The 23,212-nt window shown below is 39.4% G+C and overlaps 1 protein-coding gene across 8 annotated transcripts in view; it reads left to right on the top strand.

The window, feature by feature from the left end:
- Positions 1–23,212, top strand: part of ATG5 (autophagy related 5) — a 336,061-nt gene that overhangs the window by 270,854 nt on the left and 41,995 nt on the right. For 2 of the 8 annotated variants that reach the window (XM_077162533.1, XM_077162534.1), the window contains exon 8: positions 4,441–4,862. The exons of 2 other annotated variants lie outside the window; for them this stretch is intronic. In XM_077162533.1, coding sequence (XP_077018648.1) covers positions 4,441–4,655 — 215 coding nt within the window. In that variant the 3' untranslated portion in view covers positions 4,656–4,862. Of the gene's footprint in view, positions 1–4,440; positions 4,863–23,212 lie in introns of those variants that run through there. 4 more of the 8 variants (XM_077162531.1, XM_077162530.1, XM_077162532.1 and 1 more) reach the window with 3 other exon arrangements.

Here is a 23,212-nt window from a genome sequence, read left to right as displayed (position 1 = left end):
GTTTTACTAATCTGTCAATAAGGTAGATAAAAGCATCAGTCACAAGGTTTTCACAATCACACAGTCACACTGTGAAAGCTATATCATTATACAGTCATCTTCAGGAAACATGGCTACTGGAACACAGCTCTACATTTTCAGGCAATTCCCTCCAGCCTCACCATTATACCTTAACTAAAAAGGTGATATCAATTTAATACATAAGAATAAGCTCCAGGATAACCTCTCGACTCGGTTTGGAATCTCTCAGCCATTGACACTTTTTTTGTCTCATTTCGCTCTTCCCCCTTTTCCAAGCCATTTATTTTAACACTAAAAATGAAAGAGCACCAAAGAAAAAGATATGCATTATATACACATACAGAAAAACCGTGGTAAAGATTACAAGCAGATTTTTCATTAGAATCAATATAAGCAAGAAGGTAATGAAATAACGTCTCTATATTACTGAAAAGAAAAACACACACATACACATAAAACATGTCAACTACAATTCTATGCCCAGGAAAATACCTTTCAGAAATGAAGGCAGGCACAAAAAATAAACAAATAGATAAAAATGAAGGCATAATTATATACATAATCGAATATTGTGCTACTACCAAAAGAAATGAAGTTGTGAGGCGTGCAACATTGTGAATGAAATTGTAGGACATTTTGTGAGGCAAAATAAGCCAGAAACAAAACAGTAAATATTGTATGGTCTCATTTAGAAAATACTTACTTAAAAAAAAAAAAAAAAACAGGGGCCTAGATTGTAAGCTCTTACAGCAGTCACTTTTAGTCCAGAGCAGTAATTGTTATTTTTGGATTTTGAGAGGCTCTTTTATATATGTATAACCTGGTATTTAGAGATAAGAACAAAGTCGATTAGGTTGGGACTAAGGTATATCAGAATACAGGGGTGAGAAAGACATTGTCTGTATTTTAGAACCTCATCTACTCTTTTTGAGACCAAAAGAAGAAAGGTAAATTTTCTGTAGCACATAGCCTAACTCAGCTCTCTGGATAGGTCATTTAAACAATCCAAACACAGGAAGCCCGGAATAAGAATGAAGGCCTTTAATTCTATATAGCTTAATGTAATGCCTGGATAAATCCCAGAGTTATTAAGCAGATAATCAAAAAGTATTGGCAAAGTCCCTTGAGGGATGGGAGAAAAAATTATTGAACTTTACTATCAGGGAAATCCCTGATATTGTGTCAGACATTAGGGAACTGTGGCTTTGCCCTCTTCATTTTTCTGTAAATTAAGTGGGGGGAATGAGGTGGAAGTTCGAGAATCAGGCTCAAAGATTTGAGAATGCTTGCAGTAAGTAGTTACCGGTATTTCATTTTCTACCTATTTGTATGCTAAGATATGGAAATGCAGTCTTGGCATAGTTATAAAAATGGGGTGTGATGGGGGTATCCTGAGAGTGACAGGAAGGTGTCTCCCACAAAGAACAGGCCCATGGTGGGACTTCCACCTAGCAGGCATGGCCTAACTGTGCCCTGGGACTTGGCATGTAGAAGACCCAGTCCCCAGGAGATGTTTGTCAGTCAATGGAGCACCATCAGGCCACAAAATATGTTCATCAATTGAAGATCTTCCTGCTCCAGATCGAAGGAGTCTCTGACACTGTGTACCCATCAGGTTGGAACAAAGTCCCATGGGTTCGCTTTGACACCTCTATGAGGTTTGGTGTCTCTTGAGGCAATCTTTTTTTTTTTAATTGTTTAATTTTTTAATTTTTAAATACCAAAAAACACCAAACAAACACAAACATTCTTAAATTTTGATCATTCCATTCTACATATATAATCAGTAATTCACAATATCATCACATAGTTGCATATTCATCATCATGATCATTTCTTGGAACATTTGCATCTATTCAGAAAAAGAAATAAAAAGAAAAATAATTCATACATACCATACCCCCTACCCCTCCCTTTCATTGATCACCAGCATTTCAAACTAAATTTATTTTAACATTTGGTCCCCCTATTATTTATTTTTATTCCATATGTTCTACTCGTCTGTTGACAAGGTAGATAAAAGGAGCATCAGACACAAGGTTTTCACAATCACAGTCACTTTGTAAAAGCTTTATCATTATACAATCATCTTCAAGAAACATGGCTACTGGAACACAGCTGTACATTTTCAGGCAGTTCCCTCCAGCCTCTCCATTACATCTTGACTAACAAGGTGATATCAATTTAATGCATAAGAATAAGCTCCAGGATAACCTCTCGACTCTGGAATCTCTCAGCCATTGATACTTTATTTTGTCTCATTTCACTCTTCCCCCTTTTGATTGAGAAGGTTTTCTCAATCCCTTGATGCTTAGTCTCAGCTCATTCTAGGATTTCTGTCCCACATTGCCAGGAAGGTCCATACCCCTGGGAGTCATGTACCATGTAGACAGGGGGAGGGTGGTGAGTTTGCTTGTTGTGTTGGCTGGAGAGAGAGGCCACATCTGAGCAACAAAAGAGTTCTCTTGGGGGTGACTCTTAGGCCTAATTTTAAGTAAGCTTGACCTATCCCTTTGTGGGGTTAAGTTTCATATGAACAAACCCCAAGACTGGGGGCTCAGCCTATAGTTTTGGTTGTCCACACTGCTTGTGAGAATATCAAGAATTCAACTTGGGAAAGTTGAATTTTCCCCCTTTCTCACCATTCCCCGAAGGGGACTTTGCAAATACTTTTTTACTCACTGTTCAAATCACTCTGCGATTTGTCGGGGTAACACTCTGGACAAACCAACAAAATCTCATGAGGCAATCTTGGCTATGTTGCTTCTTTGCCCTGGTTTGTCCTGAATTCTGCAGGAAGCAGCAGTTGTCATCAAAGCCTTTCCCTTTGGATTACTCTCACTTCAAATCACTGCCTATCCCTCAAAGTCCATGAAAGACCCAGCTTTCTAAGCACTTTGTTGGGCACCAGAAAATTCAAGGACATCTCAGTGACTGCCCTATATTTTCTTGAGAGTTTTAAGTGTTGACCCAGACTAGTGTAAGAAAGGGACTTATGCATCTTTCCACTCCCCATCCCCATACTACTACTACCCAGTGTATGTCTTTGAGACATATGGGGTTGAAGCTAATGTTCAGCTCTTGTTTCAAGGACTGTAGTAGCCTCGCAGTGTGATGGTTTTTTCAGTGGAGACATTTGGATTTCACCTGACAAAATGAATGACAAAAACTGAAAGTGAATGGTGATTTAAATATGACTTATTGATTTCTTCACCCTGTAAATCCCAGGAAAGTTACTCTAGAAAGGAATCTTACAGATTAGATTATATAGCTTAAAGGAATCCATTGACAAAGAAGTACTATTTGATTTACTAGATGTGAATGTCCTTAGGCCCAGGCCCCCGGTTGGGAGGGTGTCTCTGAGTGAACCCAACTCAAGGGTGGGTTACAATATGCTAAGTTCCTTGCACTCTGGGCAGAAGTCGTAGTGCAGCACCCTGGAATGGGAAAAGGCATGTTCCTGGCAGCCCATGACAGTGAAGTGTTCTCTGTGCACTAATTAAACTGAGTTCTAATTAAGCAGAGGTACTGTTAGTCTCCATTTTATAGATAAGGAAACAAAGGGGCATTTGAAAGGTCAAGTAGGTGCCCACAATCAGAGTGAGGCGGCAGTAATACTGGATCCAAGATGCAAATTTTGTACCTTCTGTGGCCAGCATTTGACTCTGCTTGAACTGCTTGAACTCAGCGAAAATATTTCCTGCTTTACCCATAGCAAGAGTTCTTTGCAATACACTTTTCTGTGAATCCTGCCCTAACACTGTTAGTTCTGGGCTCACAGGCAAATCCCCTGCCTTTCCCAGTCTCCCTTCACACAGTTCCATAACCTTCCTGCAGGCTACATAGCTGGACTCCCCACTCACCCGAGCACACCCACCAAGGTGGATCCTTCATTCAACTCTGCTCTTAGCCTTGGCCATGCCAGCAACTTGTCTACTATGGATCAGAAACACAGACCTACCTGGGAGTTCCCAAGCACTTTTCCCTTCTTGTTGCTTCTGCTGCCCCTGTGGTCTCTCTGTTCCTTCAAGTTCAGCAGCTTCTTCATCCACTCCTTGCACCCTCTTCCTCATTTCCATTCTCTGCCTATAAATTTTTCTCTTCCTATACCATTAAGCCTCCTTCAGGAATTCTAGGACCCTGACACCTTTTCAGTAACTCCTAAAGGCTTTCCCTGCTCTATGATGTTGTCCTGTTCTCATTGAGGGAACACAGTGACTTTTCCAGACACCATTTATCCACAAAATTATTTGTATTCAAGCTTCTCATCATCATTTGAAATTTATATTTTTAAAGTAATATGGTAGGTAGAAGTCAAAGGTGGCTTCTCAAGATGTCATACCCCCTGTGGTAGTTTGAAGCAGATATGTACCCCAGAAAAGGCCATATTATTTATCTATTTATTTTTTGCATTGACAGGGTCCAGAAATCAAACCTGGGTCTCCAGCATGGCAGACAAGAATTCTGCCACTGAGCCACCATTGCACCACCTGCCGTATTCTTTTCATCTATTTTGGTGGATACAGACATATTGTAAGTGGGACCTTTTGATTAGGTTATATAAATTGAGATGTGACCCACCTCATTCAAGGTGCATCTTAATCCCCTTACAGGAGTCCTATATAAGAAGATAAAACACATTCAGAAACTAAGAAAGAAGCTCACAGAAAAAGCCCCAGAAAAGCTGCAAGGAAGCCACTGAAACCAGAAGCTGAAAGCAGTGAAACTCAGGAGAGAAGGATAAGCAGATGTCACCATGTGCCTTGCTATCTGACAGAGGAGCCCACGCCAAGATGTCCTGTTGATGACTTAATTTGGACGTTTCCGCAGCCTAAGAACCGTAAATTATAAGTTAATAAATCCCCATTGTAGGCAGGTGCAACAGTGGCTCAGTGGCAGAATTCTCACCTGCCATGCCAGAGACCTGGGTTTGATTCCCAGAGCCTGCCCATGCAAAAAAAAAAAAAAAAAAGCCCATTGTAAAAACCAACCCATTTGTAGTATATTGTATTTCATCAGCTTTAGCAAACCAAAATACCCCCCTTGTGAACACACCCTGTAAATATGGTAGAATTTACTTCTATAATTAGCTTATGTTATATGGGCCAACTGATCTTAAGAGCAGGAGATTACCTGGGTGGGCCTGACCTAATCATATGAACCCTTTAAAAGCAGAGTGTTTTCTGGTTGGTCAAAGAAAAAGAAGTCAGAGAGACGCCGTGTGGCTGGCATGGAAGAAAGCATTTATCCATGTCGCAAATTGCCGAAGGAGAAGGATGGCCTCTAGTAGCTGAGAGTGGTTCCTGTCTGATAGCTAGTAGGAAAACAGGGACCTCCGTCCTACAACCAGAAGAAATTGACCTAAATTCTGTCAACAACAAGAATGAGCTTTAAAAGAGGATTTTCCTCCAGAACCGCCAGACAAGGACTCAGTCGAGACAAACATCTTGATTTCAGTTTTATGATCCAAAGAACCCAGTCACACCAGATAAAACATCTGATTTATAGAACTATAAGCTAATAAGTGCGTGTGGTTTCAAGCTGCTAACTTGGTGGTAATTTGTTACACAGCAATAGAAAACAAATACAAGCGAAAATATGATGTTGTCAGAGTTGTGGGTCTTTTCCTGTTTAGGCTGGTACCAGTGTTAGATGAGGGGCCACAGCCACACTTGTTCATATAATCTGCCTTAGCTTGCAGACTCCTAGTAGAAGGGCCTGGCCAACTTGTGATTCATCTGAATACAATTCCTCAGTAAGTGGGATTGCTTAGTTTGCAGCAGTATGCTGCTGGCTCTAAGATAAAGATAAACTAGAGACCATTCTGCCCTCATGGGCTTTTAGTCTGGTGATTAGACCAGCACATAAGTGAGTCTAATAGAAGGGGAGAAGACATGGAGCAGAATGTCTAGTAAAGCTCAAGAGAAGGAAATTATATCCAATGAGGGAATCAAAAACTTGATGGAGGATGTGACGTTTGACATTGACCTGTAGGCTGAGTAGGATTTTACTTCAGAAATGGAGGTAGGAAATAAGAGTGTGTTCAGAGAAACAGTGTGCTACTCAGCTGTACAATGTATGGGACATTTGACACATAAGGTCCAGTAGAAGTGAGGATGGAAACAGTATTCTAGGGCCACAGTGTAAAGGCTCTTGAATTCTAGGGAGTAGTGTGTTGGGATTATTGGCAAGGAGTGGGTGGCCATGGAAAGTTTGGAGGGTGGGCCAGGATAGAATCAAGGTGAACTAAGCATGTAGGATGAATTAGAATAGAGGCAGACAGGGTGGGGAGACTATTTGCATACCGTGAGAGTAGAAAGAGCAAAAAATAATCAGAACTCTCATGCATTTCTGGAGGGAATGTAAAATGGTGTAGCTGCTATGGAAAAAATGTTTGGTGGTTCCTTAAAAAATTAAACACAGAACTCTACTACATGACCCAGCAATTCTACTTCTGAGTATATACCTGAAAGAATTGAAAGCAGGGACTCGAACAGATGCTTGTATTCCAATGTTCACAGCAGCCTTATTCACAATAGCCAAAGGTGGAAGCAACTCAAATGTCCATTAACAGATGAATGGATAAACAAAATGTGGTTTATCCATACAATGGAATATTATTCAGTATAGAAAGGAATGAAGTTCTGATACATGCGACAACCTGGAAGAACCTTGAAAACGCTGTACTAAGTGAATGCTAAGTGACCGAACACAAAGGGGCAAATATTGTATGATTCTACTTATATGAAATATCTAGAATAGGCAAATTCATAGAGACAGATTAGGAGTTACCAGGGGTTTTGGGTGTGATGAGATGTATTACAAATTGGTGTAGAGTGTATGTTGGGGTACTGAAAAAGTTTTGGGACTAAATAGTGGTGATGATTGCATAGCACTGTGAATGTAATTAAATCACTGAATTGTATGATATATATTTTAGTGATTAAAAAATTAAATGTGCCTTATTCCATTAATAATAAATAATCAGAGCCTGAATCATGGCTCTGACAGAGTGCACAGAAAGAAGAAGATGAAATGTCACAGTGGAGTAGAAAACCTCTACTGACTCAGCAAAGGAATGAACAGAGTATCCAGCACAGCTCTATCTGTGAGAACATCCTTCTTCCATTCATCCAAATGTATGTTAGTTAATATTTGTTGCGTATCTCCTTGTGGTAGGTTAAATCAGGTCCCCTCAAAAGATCTGTGAATTCCTTACCTGTGAATGTGACCTTATTTGGAAATAGGGTTTTTACAGATGTCATAAAGTTAAGATGAGATCAGACTTGTTTAGGTGGGCCCTAAATCCAATGATTGTTGCCCTTTTATAAAATACGAAAGAGAAGAGAAGAAGACTGTGTGAAGACAGAGGCAGAGATTGGAGTGATGTTGCCACAACCTGAGGCATGCAGTGGATGCCAACAGCCACCAGGAGCCAGACGAGGCAAGGAAGGATTCTTCCCTAGAGGCTTCAGAGCAAACAGGGCGCTGCTGAAGAAGTCCTTGACGTAGGACTTCTGACCTCCAGAACTGTGAGAGAATAAATTTCTGTTGTTTTATGCCATCCAGTTTGTGACACTTGTTACAGCAGCCCTAGCAAAGACATTTATGTAGCCAATGATCTGTACCAGGTGCTGCCCAGAATGTAAAGGTCACTAATTTGAGGCAATAAGAATGACTCTAACACTATGCAATAAATGGTCAGTTCTAGAAGAAAGGCCTGGTTATAGAATTAAAGACTCAGGAGGGAGAATGCACCTAACTGCAGCCACAGGCTTTTCAGGAAAGAATGGCACTGAGTCATTGTTTTTCTTATAGGTGACAAATTTAAAGAAGTCTGGGCATTTCTCCTCTAAACTACCAATGAAATATCATCTCAGTATATATACACACGTATATGTGTGCACATATCCCACCCTGTCCACACACATACAGCTTCTGCTGCCCCCAGTTTGTATGACTTTCAGAACAGGGAGAAACAGTTATTCCTGCTAATGCTTGATTTGGTTGTTCTTGAAGACACCTTGGTTGCCATAAAAAAATCCTTTGGGCTTCTCTTTTGACACTGGCTTGCCCCTTCCTCCGTGACTGACTCCCCAAGCTATGAATTGCTACTTCCTAATCATGATTTTATAGGGTAAGAGACATACAAAATAGTCTTTGTTAAAGCACCATCCAGCCCAGTCAAGGCCAGACCAGGCCAACAAGGCAGTTCCTCCTTCCTCCTTGGTTCTGGGTAAGCACACATCTTCCACCCTTACTTTAAAGGCAGACAATTTGTTTTTATCATTTGCCAACACAGCTGAGGATGATTATTAATTAATCAAAAACACTGACTTTTAACTTCCCACGCTCTCTCCAGAGATGCTCCAGTGACAGCTTGCATCTGGACTTCAGAGCTGTTTAGAAAGAAGTGGGCACCATGCAGCAAAAGCTTGTTTCTTTCTGGTTTATTCTTTTTAAAACACAACCCTCACTTAATCCCATTTAACCAGTAAACTTGGTTTTAAGGTGGTCTCATTTTGTGGGGTTTCTGTTGGTCTTTTTGTGCAGCTTCTTTTGAAACTAGGAATGTGTGTCAGGATTTCACAAAAAGGAAAATAAGTTCAGAGCACATATTCTGTTCATGAAAAGCTCAAACCAAAGCACACCAGCAGTATGTTTCCACAAATAATGAAACACCTATGTATTACCCTGCTTGCAATCTGATGTTTGGGTATTAGCAGCTGAATTCAGGTCTTGGCAGTGAATACTTAACAGTTTCTGAACCCAGGTTGGAAACATTACATTTGAAATATCAAAACAAAGGATTATCTGCTTCAGTTGACTGAGGAATTCTTTTTCCCTCTCTCTGAGGTGGCACTGCTGGGCAGCCATTTTCTCTCTGCAGTTCATCTTTGTGGCTCTAAGGTGGTTTGCAATGAAAAAACAGGGGGAGGCAGAAGATAGCTTGTATCAAATTACACGTCAAAGCCCAATGACTACTATCCAAAGGCTGCCACTAAGAGATGAGGTTCAACATTTTATCAAAGGGCAGGAGTTTAGAATCAAAACCTGATGCCTTTGAGGGTCTGCTTATACTGGTAAGACTAAGCAAAATCAAATGTAGGAGGAAAGCTTGCTTCATTTCCATGTAGTGAAGGCCACAACTTCAGAATCTCAAATACCTGGATGAGCGATGTGGTATTGTAAATGTAGCCAGTCTGAACCTTGGACAAGGCTTTGTGAAATGTGGAGTAACACTGCAGGGCATCATTAGCTTTGGCTTTCTGTACTTTTCTTACCCACCTTTCAATAATATATGTTTCCAAAGCTCTCCACCTTCTTTTAGTTGTTCATGGAAGCTGTTCTGGTAGTGCTCAAACCACCCAGGCGTTTGTTTCTGCGCTTTGCTCTCCAGCCACCTGTCTATTTTTCCCTTGCCATTGTTCATTAGCATCTCCACTGGAGGTGTGTAGGGGAAATAAAAGGAGATAAAAACTCCCCTTGTCACAGTCCATTTGCTTCTTGTCAACAGCTCTGATAAAGACAGAAGAGGAAGCTATTGGTCAAGATAAAGAGTGTAGATAAGATTTGGGGATTATCTGTAATTCATTTATTCAGGGTTACCTTCCCAGTCACCTGAGGATAATGGAAGGTTATCTTTATCATGCTCCCCCCACCCCCCAAGCCAAAAGCAAAATTCTTGAGTCACTTCTAAGTGCTGGTCAGAATAACTTGGTGAGATAAAATTAGTGAGGCTACTTTGTATCTTGGTGATATAAAAGTAGTATAGCAACTGAAAACAGCTAAATATCCACACCACTTTTAACTCCTAGACCAACTACCCCTGGAAATGAAGAATCTCTTTCCTTAGGGAAAGAATTCAACTCATTTTTGGGTTAATAGGTGTTCCTTGGTAGCTTTGCCATTCTTCTGAATGAAAGGGAAGAAAGTGAATTGAATAGATAAATTTGGGTCTTTAATTACAAGTAATAGAAAACAGCTGAAACTAATTTAAGCTAAACAGGTCAATGTATTACAGAGAACCAGCAGGGACGCCCATGGGACCCTAGCGCCAGGCCTCAGCAAAGGTCTGGAACTGAGAACAGGGAAGGTATTTAGAACTCTTGCCCTTTTTAAAATTCTCTTCATCCTCTTTAACTCCTTTTCAGTCCTCTCTTATTCCAGAGTCCTCCCTCTTATCCACCCCTTCCTCCTCCAGACACAGAGCAAGGTTAAAAACAGCTGACCCACAGCTCCCAAATTTCCACAAAGAAAAGACACGACTTTCTTTCGGTACTAGTTTAAAATTCTCAGGAGACAGCACCTGATTGGCCCAATTTGAAGCAAGTATCCACCTCTGAACCAGTCAGCTCTGATGGGAGGGTAAGTCATTAGTATAAATTGGCTGCTGGGTCTCAGAGGAGAGTTCTCAGAAAAAAATGTGGGTGAAGTAGGACTGATCCAATGTTTATTAATCCAACGACGAAACATGGTTCCTCTCCAGCTGTTGCTCACAATCTGGAGATAAAACCTACACATTTAAGAAGACAGAATCATTTAATGCCAATTGTTATGAGGCTAAAACTCTGATTAGAATGAAAACTCTTAGGAAATAACTGAAATGTCTAATCTTTTTTTAATGCAATTTTATTGTGATTTATATTCACATATCATATCATCATCCAAAGGGTACAATCAGGGGTTCACAGTATCATCAAATAGCTCTGCATCCATCATCATAATCAATTTTTGAACATTTTCATTGCTCCAAAAAAAAGAATAAAAGTAAAAATAAAAGTAGAAAAGAACACCCAAAACATCCCATAACCCCCTATTATTTATTTATTGACTTTTTTTTCTTACTTATCTGTCCATACTCTGGATAAAGAGTGTCAGTCGTATGTTTTCACAATTACAAGGTCACACCTTGAAAGCTTTATTGTCATTGAGTCATCTTCAAGAAGCAAGGCTATTGGATTACATTTCAGCAGTTTCAGGCATTTCCCTCTAACTACACCAATACACCCAGAGAACTGAAAAGGGGTATCTATATACTGTATAAAAATAACCTTGAGAATGACCTCTCAGCTCTATTTGAAATCTCTCTGATTAAATAAAGCCACTGAAACATTATTTTGTTTCATTTCTCTTCCCCCATTTGGTTAAGAAGTCTTTCTCAATCCCATGATGCTAGGCCTAGGTTCATCCCCAGGAGTCATGTCCCACATTTTGTTTTTATATCCTGGGAGTCATGTCCCATATGGGGGGAGGGGGCACTGAGTTCACCTCTGGCATTGGCTTAAAGAGAGAGGCCACAACTGAGCAACAAAAGAGGTTCTCTGGGGGTGACTTTTAGGCATACCCATAAGTAGGCTTAGCTTCTTCTCCTTTGCAGGAATCAGTTTGATAAGGGCAAGCCCCAAGATCGAAGACCTGGCCCATCAAATTGGCAGACCCCAATAATTATAAGAATATCAGATCTTCCCCAGGTGGGAAAGTTTAATATTTTCACCTTTATCCCCAATCCTTCAAGGGGACTTTGCAAATGCCTTTTTTTTTTAATTACTAAAATGTTTTATTGATAACCATGCTAGTAGGTGAATCAGCCTAACCATTTTAATAGCATAACCTTTGATAAAACTGCAGTAATCAAACCTTGACATAGATATATCTATTTTTTAATCACATAATTTTGTGTTCGTCACCATGATCATTTTTAGAACATTTACGTCACTCCAAAAAAAGAAATAAAAAGATGCAAAAAGAACTCATATATCCCATGCACCTTACCCCTCTGACTCATTGACCCACAGTATTTCGAACTACCCAGTTTTTATCGTTTATTTCCCCCTATTATTTATTTATTTTTGTATCCTTATTTTTTTTTTTTTACTCATCTGTCCATACCCTGCATAAAAGGAGCATCAGACAAAAGTTTTCACAATCACACAGTCACATTGTAAAAGCTTTATAATTGTACAGTCTTCTTCAAGAATCAAGGCTACTGGACTACAGCTCAACAGTTTTAGGTACATCCCTCTAGCCATTCCAATACACCGTAAACTAAAAATGGATATTTATATAATTCTTAAGAATAACCTACAGAATAATCTAACAGCTCTGTTTGAAATCTTTCAGCCACTGGAACTTTATTTTGTCTCATTTCTCTCTTTCCCCTGCTGGTCAGGAAGTCTTTCTCATTCCCATTCCCATGACTCCTGGGGACCTGGCTCCTCCCCAGGGGTCAGGTCCCCATCACCAGGGAGATTTACACCCCTGGGAGTCATGTTCCACATAGGGGGGAGGGTAGTGTGTCCACCTGCCAAGTTGGCTTAGAGAGAGGAGCCACATTTGAGCAGCAAAAGAGGTTCTCTGGGGATGACTCTTAAGCATAATTAAAAGTAGTTTCTCCCTTGCAGGAATTAGCTTCATAAGGGTGAGCCCAAGATCGAGGGCTCAGTCTATTGAATTGGTTGTCCCCACTGCTTGTGAGAATATCAGGAATTCCCCTAATGGAGAAGGTTAATATTTCCTCCTTTCTCCACAGTCTCCCACAGGGACTTTACAAATACTTTTCTATTCTCTGCCCAGATTACTCTGGAATATATTGGGACATTACACTAACCTGTACAAATGAACAAGATCTCATGCCCTATTCAAGATTCCATGCAATTATGGTGTTCAAGTAAACGGACCATACAGGTTAAATTAGATAATGTGCCACCCAAAATATAAATTTTGCACCAAATAAATATCTCTCTCTTTGGTCTTTGAAATTTGAAAATATGGGCCATATTATCCTTTACCCTGTATTCTGATTTACCTTAGTTCTATTCAGATCAGCTTCATTAATATCTCTGGATGAAGTCTGATCACTTTTTCAGCTTTTTTAACAGTTGCTGAATGTGTAATGCTGACTTTCACAGCTTCAGTGTCTAACTCTGAATCACAGGTGTCACATAAATAACTAAAGTTTCAGGAAACAATCAGGTCGTATACAAATATCATAGCATCTCAGAATTTACAAATATCAGTTACAACTCCTAAATATATGTGACTGCTATAAAAGCTTACGTTCTAGGACACTTTACAATAGGCCCCAACCTGATAACCCATAGTCTCGACATCACTTCTCTGAGTTTCCAAATTATAGTTAATCCATGTGAGTGAGGCATGATAATATTTGTCTTTTTGTTTCTGACACTTTATTCAACATACTGTCCTTAAGATTCATTCACCTAGTCGCATGCCTCACAACTTCATTCCTTCTTGCATGTCTCTCAGTAGTCCATTGTATATAAAGACCACAGTTCCCCCTTCCATTTCTCAGTCATTGCACACTTAAGCCACCCCCATCCATTGCCAATCGCTGAACCCTACTACCATAAACACCAGTAATCAAATATCCATTTGTGTCCCCCCTCTCAGTTCTTCAGGTATTTACCTAGCAATACGGTTGCAAGATCATATGGCAACCCTACCTTAGCCTTCTGTGGAACCACCACACTGCCCTCCAGAGGGGCTGCACCTCTCAGCTTCCCTACCAGCAGTGAATAGGTACATCTCTTTCTCCACATTTTCCCCAGCATTGCTTCTCTCTGTTCATTTTTAAACAATTTTATTCACACATCAATAGTCCAACCTAAGTAAATAGACATACCTTTACCATAATCTATATGAAGACATTTTCTTTCCTTTCACATAGAATCCATACCCCTCCCCCCTGCCTCCTGCTTATTGACATTTAGTTTTGGCATAATGCCTTTGTTACATTAATTGGAAACATATTTCAGTGTTAGTTTTGACTATAGAACCTGGTTTGCATTGATTGTGCCTTTTCCTATGTACCATCCATTTTCAACCCCTTGCAATGTTGACATTAATTTGTTCTCCCTCATGCAAATACGTTTTTATATTTGTACATTTAATTACCATCATTGCCCACTCTAGGACTTCCTAAATTGTAGCATTTCAGTCTTTGTCCTCTATCTTTCCTTCTGGTTTCATATGTGCCCCAGCCCTTCTATTTCAACCATACACACATTCAGCTTCATTCAGTGTACTTATATTATTGTGCTACCGTCTGGTAGTATTGTGCTATCCATTTCTTAATTTTTACAATCAGTTCTGTTGTATAATCTGTATTCTTTCCACACCAAATGCCCAATCTCAACCCTCTTTTCTATCTCCTGATAACCTGTGTCCTTAAGTTTAACTCTCAAAGTTCACTCATATAATATTAGTTCATATTAGTCAGATCATGCAGTATTTGTCCTTTTGTTTCTGGCTAATTTCATTCAGCATCATGTCTTCAAGGTTTATCCATGTTGTTATGTGCTTTATGACTTTATTCTTTTTACAGCTGTGTAATATTCCATTGTGTGTATATGTGTGTGGGTGTATAGATATATGTATATATATATGTATGTATACCACAGCTTGTCCATTGATGGACATTTGGGCTGTTTCCATCTCTTGGCAATTGTAAATAATGCTTCTATAAACATTGGTTTGCAAATGTCTGTGTCCCTGCCTTCAGTTCCTCTGAATATATACCTAGTAATAGGATTGCTGGGTCATATTACAATTGTATACTTAGCTTCCTGAGGAACTGCCAGACTGCCTTCCAGAATAATTGTACCATTTTACTTTCCCACCAACAGTGGATATGTGTACCTCTTTCTCCACATCTTCTCCAGCACTTGTTGTTTTCTGTTTTTTTGAAAATGGCCATTCTAATGGATGGGATGATATCTAATTTGGTTTTGATTTGCATTTCCCTAGTAGCCAGTCAAGTTGAGCATCTTTTCATGTGCCTTTTAGCCATTTGTCTTTCTTAGTCTGAAAAGTGTCTGTTCATGTCTTTTATCCATTTTAAATTGGGTTATTTGTCTTTGTTGTTGAGTTGAAGAATCTCTATATATATTCTGAATACTAAACCTTTATCTGATATGTGGTCTCCAAATATTGTCTCCTATTGTGTGGACTACCTTTTTACTTCCCTCACAAAGTTCTTTGATGCACAAATGTGTTTAATTTTGAGGAAATCCCATTTATATATTTATTTTTTCAATGCTCATCCTTTGGGTGTAAGGGCGAATACTTTTTAATCTGACCAGATTACTCTGTGATGTATCAGGGTATCACATTAACTTTTTCAAGCCAACAAGCTTCAAATAAGCTCACTATACAAGTTAAATTAGATCATGTGCTATTGAAAACATAAGATTTGAACCAATCTTCTCTTTCTTTGGTCTCATACTGAAATTTAAGTTTTAAATTACATCAATATCATCCTTTACCCTTTAATCTGATTTACCTTAGTCCTACCAGATCAGCTTCAGTTAATCCCTAATTAATGTCTGATCATTTTTTCAGTGTTTTTACACTTGGGGTAGACATTCATAGCTGCAAAACTCTAGTTCTGAGTCTCAGGTGTGATACAAATACCCAAAGTCCCAGGGAACAACCAGGTTATACACAAAGAGCTATGACTCCAGAATAGATGTGACTACTGTAAGAGCTTACAATCTAGGAATCTTTACAGTAGACTTTCACCTGATAACCTATGCTCTTGAATTCAATTCTTGGAGTTTGCACATTATAGTTAGTCCATATTATTGATGTGTTAAAATATTTGTCTTTCTGTTTCTGGCTTATCTCACTCAACCTACTGTCCTCAAGGTTCATTCACCTAGTTGCATGCCTCACAACTTCATTCCTTCTCACAACTGCTCAGTAGTCCATTGTAGGCATACACCACAGTTCTACCTCCCATTCCTCAGTCAATGTACCCTTAGGCCACCTCCATCCATTGCATAACTAAACACTGCTGCCATAAACACCAGTTTGTAAGTGTCTATTTGTGTCCCTATCTCAGTTCTTCCAAGTATACACCTAACTACAGGGTTGCAAGATCATATGGTAACCCCCACCCCTAGCCTCCTGTGAAGCCACCAAACTGCCCTCCAGCTACCACACTGCCCTCCAGAGGGGCGGCACAACTCTACTTTCCTACCAACAGCGAATAGGTACATCTTTCTCTCCACATTTTCTCTAGCACTTGTATCTGTCCGTTCATTTTTAAATCATACAATCCCACCTAAGTAAAAAATCATTGATTCCTAGTATAATCACATAGCTATACCTTTACCACCACAATCTATATGAGTACATGTTCATTTCTTCCACAGAGAATCTCATACCCTTCCCACATCCTCCACTAATTGACATTTAGCTTTGGCATATTGTGAAATGGCTGATCTTCAGTAAAATAAACACATTTAGGATGTATATAAAATGAAACCCACAGTACAGCTGTGAAAATGAAGTTGAATTATAGCTACACATTTCAGTGTGTATGAGTCTCAAAACATAACAGTGCATGAAGAGTCACAGAAAAGTACATACCAGGTGATTTTACTTATATAAGGTTCAGAAACATGAAAAATTAGACAATATATTAGTCAGGGTTATATAATTATATGATAAAACTATAAAGAAAAGCAAGAGAATGATAGACAATATTCAGGATTGTGATTATCTGTGTGTTTTAGGGGAGATGTAATCAGAGAGGCAAAAATAGCTTCACGATTGTGAATAATGCTGTATTTCTTAAGCTGTTTGTGGACCTATGGCATTATTTTTATAACTACTTCATCTTTACTTATGTACTCTTTGTTTATATGAAAACAAATATATATTTTGTAATTTTCAGAAAATATAAATGACTGTCATTAGGCAAGAATTCTGTATAATGAAACCATTTTCTTGTTTTGAGTGATGATCAACAGCACTATACACGCCTGGTCAGGGGACAAGGGTGATTTTGTCAAAGCCTTCTCTGGTTTCTGTTCATATGACAATAGTCCTAACAAGGATGTCTGGGGTGGTCGTCAGGAGAATGAGGTGAAAGCCATGTTTTTCTCAGGTCTTTTGGCCTAATGTCAAACTACATTGATTATTTATCTCTACTCTCATCTTAACTATCCCAACCATCTGCACCAGAGAAGGCTAACTGCTGAGCATTTTCATCACAGCACAATTACAGAGTACCCTGAAGTACACAGACCTAGATGGAGGAGAATGGTACTGTGGGGTAGGTAGATGAGGACCATTTCCATATCCCCTCCTTAGATTTCTGCCTAAATTATCTTTTCCAATTGTCTGCAGATTAGCTGAACATTAGTTTATTTCCAGTCTAGTCATGCAGTCTGGAAACATCATTTCCAGCACTCTTGTCAATGGAACAAAGTGAGAATGTATTTATACCTCGTGGAGTTTGCTAGTGTTGGATCTTGGTTGGTCTGGGAGTGAGTACATGGGTACAAGGCTAAGGAAGCCTCAAATGTTCTTCCTGCCTGGAGAGTAGATATGGGCCAGAGTTGTGGGGTAAGAGACCTGGAAGGTGTTAGGACTGCAGAGCCTAATTCTTGGATATCGCAAGCAACTGAAATTCTGGATTCCAAATGTTGTGATTGGCAGTCGGTTGTCTTTCAGTGTTCCAGAAGAAGAGAAGGAGAAGAAGGAGTATGTTTTGCTCAAGTCCATCTGTTTCCTTTTAATTTGTTGAGACTAAATGTTTGCTGCTGACATGGAGAATGCCATATTTTTATTTAAACAGGCTAATATCATCCATGGATCCAGAGAATGGGTAGGAGGAGAGTGTAATGACTGAATAAGTTGGTAGTTTGGGTTGTATGTCACAGTATACACTGGGAACTGACGTAAGCCATGAAGAGAACCCTAATGGGAGCCATGGGCATGAAACAGCCAGGCTTTAGGCAGGAACCTGGACCACAGTATGACTTTTAAGGGCCCCAGACACGATTGCCTTCGGAGGTCCCTTCTGGCATAATGATATCAGTATAAAACCATTCTTGATATAACTTTAAATATTTAAACATTTTTTTCTGTTTTAGATAGATTTAGCTGATTTTTATGGACCCTAAATATTTTATTTTTTCTGTTGTGAGAGAAAAATGAAAATATTTCCATGGGCCCCTACAAGTACTGTACCTTTTAATAATAAAAGTAAACTGTGCTCCTTATGAAAATCCAAATGATGCAGAAGTGTATTTGAAGACAAAAAATAAATAAACAATGGCGGGGGTATAAGGGAGATGGGATATTTTGTATGTTCCTTTTACTTTTATTTGTATTTTCTTTAAAAAATGTACAAAACTCTTATTTGAAACAATAGAAATGTTTTGGTAATGAATGGTGATGATGGTAGCATGACATTGTGAACGTAATCAATAGCACTGAAATATACATCTGCATGTGGCTAAAAGGGGAAATGTTATATTGTATATATGGTAATAAGATTAAATTTTTCTTTAAATCCATGAAACTGCACTATACAAATACTGAACCCTAAGTTAAACCATGGACTATAGTTAATAGTACAATTATAAGAACGTGCTTTCACCAATTGTAACAAATTGCCACACCAATGCAAGATGTTAATAGTAGGGTGGTATATGGGAATCCTTTATTTTATGCATGATTTCTCTGTAAACTCACAAATTCTCTAATAAAATCTTTTTTTTGAATTAGTGAACAAAGACAGCCAGCCCATGGTGTCCAGAAATTACCAATATCAGGAAAACCAATGACAAAAATACTTTTTCAGCTCTTTAACCATTTTAACCAATTTTTTTTTATCAATATCATCTATAGCCCCATAAAAGAAAGTAGTGGCTGTCTTATTCACATGATTCCTTCCAAAATAAAGTGCTTTATAGTAGAGTGATATCTTTAATTGCTATTCTACTTAGTTGAGTCTTCTGCCCACCAGCAATAAAGGCAAGTTTTCAGTTTTTCAAGTAAGGTGCTAGAAACCTACACTCTCACCACCATATCAATATTAGAACAGCAAGCTGGGGCTGAACATGGAATCTGTGACCACCTAAGAGAGCAATTTAATGCAGGTTTGGGATTTGAAACTGTATCCTTTACCAAATCTGCTAGTCAGTTGTCTATGTAAATTACCTGTAAGAGTACGCACTAATTTTCTTTGGTTTGTTGTTTTGTTTTTGTCTATTTGTATTAGTTTGGAATTTTTAAAAGTACTTTTTTACCTTCATTCTTGTGGATTAAAACTTTTGTTCTCTTAAAAAAAAGTATATTGGAAAAAAATTATCAAGTGTATTAAAATCAGTATGTGCTAGACCTGTGTGGCATTTACAGATCTCTTTTGATGTTAAAGCCGATGACCTTATGGTCATGAGGTTCATTACCATTCATATCTTGAATAGCTAGAGACACTCAAAATAGTAAGAGAATCATGTTTGTTTTTAAGTTCCTAAAGGAGGTATTGTGATTTAAGAATAGCGTATGAGGTTCAAACTAGGGTTTTATGAGTGGGAATGGAAGTACAATTTAAAAGAGCATCTTGTTATTGTATATGATTGTCTGCTTTTTCCTGGCTGCTATGACAATACCACACAATGGGTTGGTTTAAACAATGGAAATTTATTGCCTCACAGTCTGGAGGCTAGAAGGCTATTTTCTCCTAGAGTCAGCAGTATTCTGGTACTGGCTTACCGTAATCTTTGGGGTTTCTTGACTTACATCTCTATATCATGTCACATGGGGATATCCACTCCTTTTTCTCTTCTTTGACTTCCCAATTCTCTTTATAAGGCCTCCAAAATTCCAGATTAAGGCCCACCCACATTCAGTTGGACCACAAATCAACCAAAAATAAGATTTTCAAGAGGTCCTGTTTACTGGGGTTCTCACCCACAAGAATGTGGATAAGGATTCAGAAGATGTTTAAATTGAGATGCATAATTCTGTCTACCACAATGATAGAATGTTGACATTTCTATTTCTATATATATAAGGTACTGGACATCTGTTGCTTTCATTTGCCTAGTGTCCTTTCCTCTTCTTTTGCAAACAGTAGCATAATTTTTTTTGAGGGAACCACGCAGCGCCCTTACTTGACCACAGTGGCCCATGGGGGGCTACCTCATAACCTGGCTCCATAGGCAAGCATACAACCTAGGCTTAGACAAGAGTGTGGTATCCTTCTGTCACAGTGACGTCACAGAGGGATGTGGGGTCCAGTGCAGCAGTCATAATCAATCTCAAAACTTTTCCTAGTATCTCAGTATAGGATTCTCCATTTGCTGAGGTTTCTCCACTGGAAGATGTTGGCCTGAGTTCAGGTAGCCACCTTCACTGCCACACAGGAGTTCTAAGGACAACCCTAGAAATGGAAACACTCAGATGTCCCATTGACATCGTTTACTCACAGGATTCCAGCTGTACCTGAAGCCACCCTGGAATTGTCTATTTAAGCCAGTTTGAATGGGGTTTGTGTCACTGATAACCAAAAGAAGCAAGAGTAACAACTGCAGAAAAGAATTGTCTCCCTAGAAAAAACTAATTGACTTGATAGTTGTATTGTGTTTATTCATGTTGGAATTTATATTTTATGAGCTATTTGAGAGTATGAGTGAAATAGTTGAAGCAAGGCTCTTTTGAATCATTAGGCAGAGCCATTATTGGGAATTTTTATATTGATATAGTTTTATAATACTCAAGCAACAATTGTGTACACATGAGATGGGAGGAGCCCCATGTGGTGTCTAAGGCTTAGAGGAAACCATCTTCAGTTCTCCAGTCAAGACAGAAAATTAATCCTGTCAGCTCCTTAGATCAGACTACAAAGCTGGAGGCAAAGAAAGGAAGTAAAGCCCAGTGAATACATTTACATTTAAATTGCAGTTACTATTAAGAGTACAGTCTTTCCTGGCCTAGAGAGCTCAGTACTGCCAACTCATGTCTGCTTTAAAGGTTGCCCGCCAACTGTTAATGATTCGTGTGGTCAAAACTGAAAGGCTACTGCCATATTTCACCTATGATTTTTTTTTTAACCTGGAGACTTGCCTTTTTTGTTGTGTGTGTGTGTGTGTGTGTGTGTTATTGTTACATCTTTAGAGATAGACATGTGATCCAAGCCTCAGACTAGGCAACAGTGAAGCCCACAGTGTAATTTGAGGTAAGATATCGAGTCCCTGTGTGGCCTTGAAAAAGCCACTTAACCTCCTGGCCTCAGTTTCCCTGTCTGTAAAATGAGGCTCATAAACCAAACTTAGCTGCCTCACAGGGCTGTTGTGTGCATAATTATTGTTTATGGTGCATGGAAGTTGAGCTGTGTTAATTATTATTATCATTCTTGGGTCTTCCAGCCAAGTTTAAGCCAAGCCCTTGCCTTGCTTTGGTTCCTGAGATCTGACAAGACACAGCCCAAGGCTGTGAGGAGGGCCATAAATTAAAGGCTAATCAGCAGATTCTGCGTATCTCCCAGGATAAGGCAACTGGCCCCAAACAGCTTTGTCAGCCATGGCCCTTCAATTATGAGATTCTGCAGCAGCCCAGAGACCCACAGGCTTTATTAGAACCTCGTTCTAATAGAGCAAGAGTTGCAAAGCTGCTGCCACACGACTGTCCCTCATCTCTTTGTGTACCTGCCATTTAATTTATTAAGAAGTCTGGAGATCAATAAAAGGAGCTCACCCTGTCATTAGACAAGGCCCTAAATTGCAAGTTACAGGTATTGAAGCTTCAGAAGTATTGTGACCACTCATGAAAGAAAGCTGACTAATCGCTTTCTTCTGGTCACTTATTTGGCTTATGACTTTGTTGTCCACTCTGTAAGTACAATAGTTATCAGATTTCCATGTAAAGAGAAGGCTGACAGTTGGTATGTCCTTTTAAAAGTGTTCTTTTAAAACACTTGTGGGTTCTGCCACTTCCCCTAGTCCAAATTGCTTGGTTATGTTTTTCCCTACTGTAATTTAAAGTTTTGGAAACAGGTGAAGGAAAGAAAGCTCACCTCACCTCCCCTGTGCCATCTCTATCAGCATCAACATCAACACATTGTTGAGCATCAGAGACATCGTGTGTTTAACCTTTTGGGATGAGGTTAATCTCTATGTATCCAGTGCAAGTTGAATAGACAGTCCCAGCAGGTTTGTAACTTGGTTGTGCACAGAACTGTATAGTTTAAAAAAACAAAACCAAAAATGTCTGAATATTTTGGAGAGCAGAGAAATCCACATTCTAACAGAGGTTTGAAATGAATGTCACAGGCAAGGATGCCACTGTTTCTTATGTCCACTAATATAAACAGGGGACAAAGCAGTCTGCTTTTAGAGAAATCCTAAACTCCTGAAAAGTACCATTCTTACCCACCCAGCAGCAAAGCCAGGTATCCAAAGGCAGACTGTTCTGTTGCCTGTGTGCTTGACATTTTTCTAAGGAATGTACCCACATCTTCTTGCTCTGATTTGTAACTGTCTCCTTTTGAATTTCGTCCTTAATGTTAATACCCAATCCCCTCCCTGTTCTTCACCCCACATAACTCAGCCCTCACTTTCCCTGAGCTATGCAGTCCTCTGGCAAATAGGCAGGTTGGCTTAGCTCTTCTGTCTGCTCAGCAAGCACAGCAGGTAGACGTCTGCGTGGTGGTGAGTGCTTGTTAACTAATTAATGATTGTAAAGCACTTTGAAAACATAAAGAACTAGATAAATGCCAAGTATTATTGTTATTAATTATGATGAGGAGGATGTTTAGTCATCCTTTGCCCTGCACTCAGCTCACTGCTACCACTGTGGTGGCAGGCCAACTTGTGAACTAGGATGAGAACTCTCCTCCTCTGTGCACGCACTGTTTCACACTGAGTCAGTGACCAAAGTGAAGGGCAGGGGCCAGGAAACCTCCTCCCTCATCTCCCACCTGCTCTCTAAGCACTGCCTGCTTTGCGGCTGTAATGCTAGCATTTACCGAAAGCCGGAGTCTCTGAAACTGCCTCTCTATTTCCCATTCACCTGATCAGTAAGCTCACTGATGTTTATTTGAGTTCTTGATTATGGTGATTAGACTGTCCTGGGAGGACAGGATGGAGCCCAAAGTAAATCCCCACTTTCCATTTAATGGATTAACTCATTTGTACAGATGATAATTATTTCATCTTATATGTTTTTAGGGTTTTATTTTTCTTCTAAATGTTTCTATGTACATTTGCTTTTCTGATGCAGTAATTCTTTTGACTGGGCACACATTAATTTTTCCATTTTACAGATGGGAAACATGAGGCTCAGGAAAGGTAAGGACTTTGTGTAAGGCCCCAGGCATCTAGAATCTAATGACAACGCCAGACCTTCACCCCAACTCTCCTGAGCCCCAGGC

This window comes from Tamandua tetradactyla, chromosome 5 (assembly GCF_023851605.1).
Source record: "Tamandua tetradactyla isolate mTamTet1 chromosome 5, mTamTet1.pri, whole genome shotgun sequence".
Taxonomy (NCBI): domain Eukaryota; kingdom Metazoa; phylum Chordata; class Mammalia; order Pilosa; family Myrmecophagidae; genus Tamandua; species Tamandua tetradactyla.
This window is presented reverse-complemented; position numbering and strand designations above follow the sequence as displayed.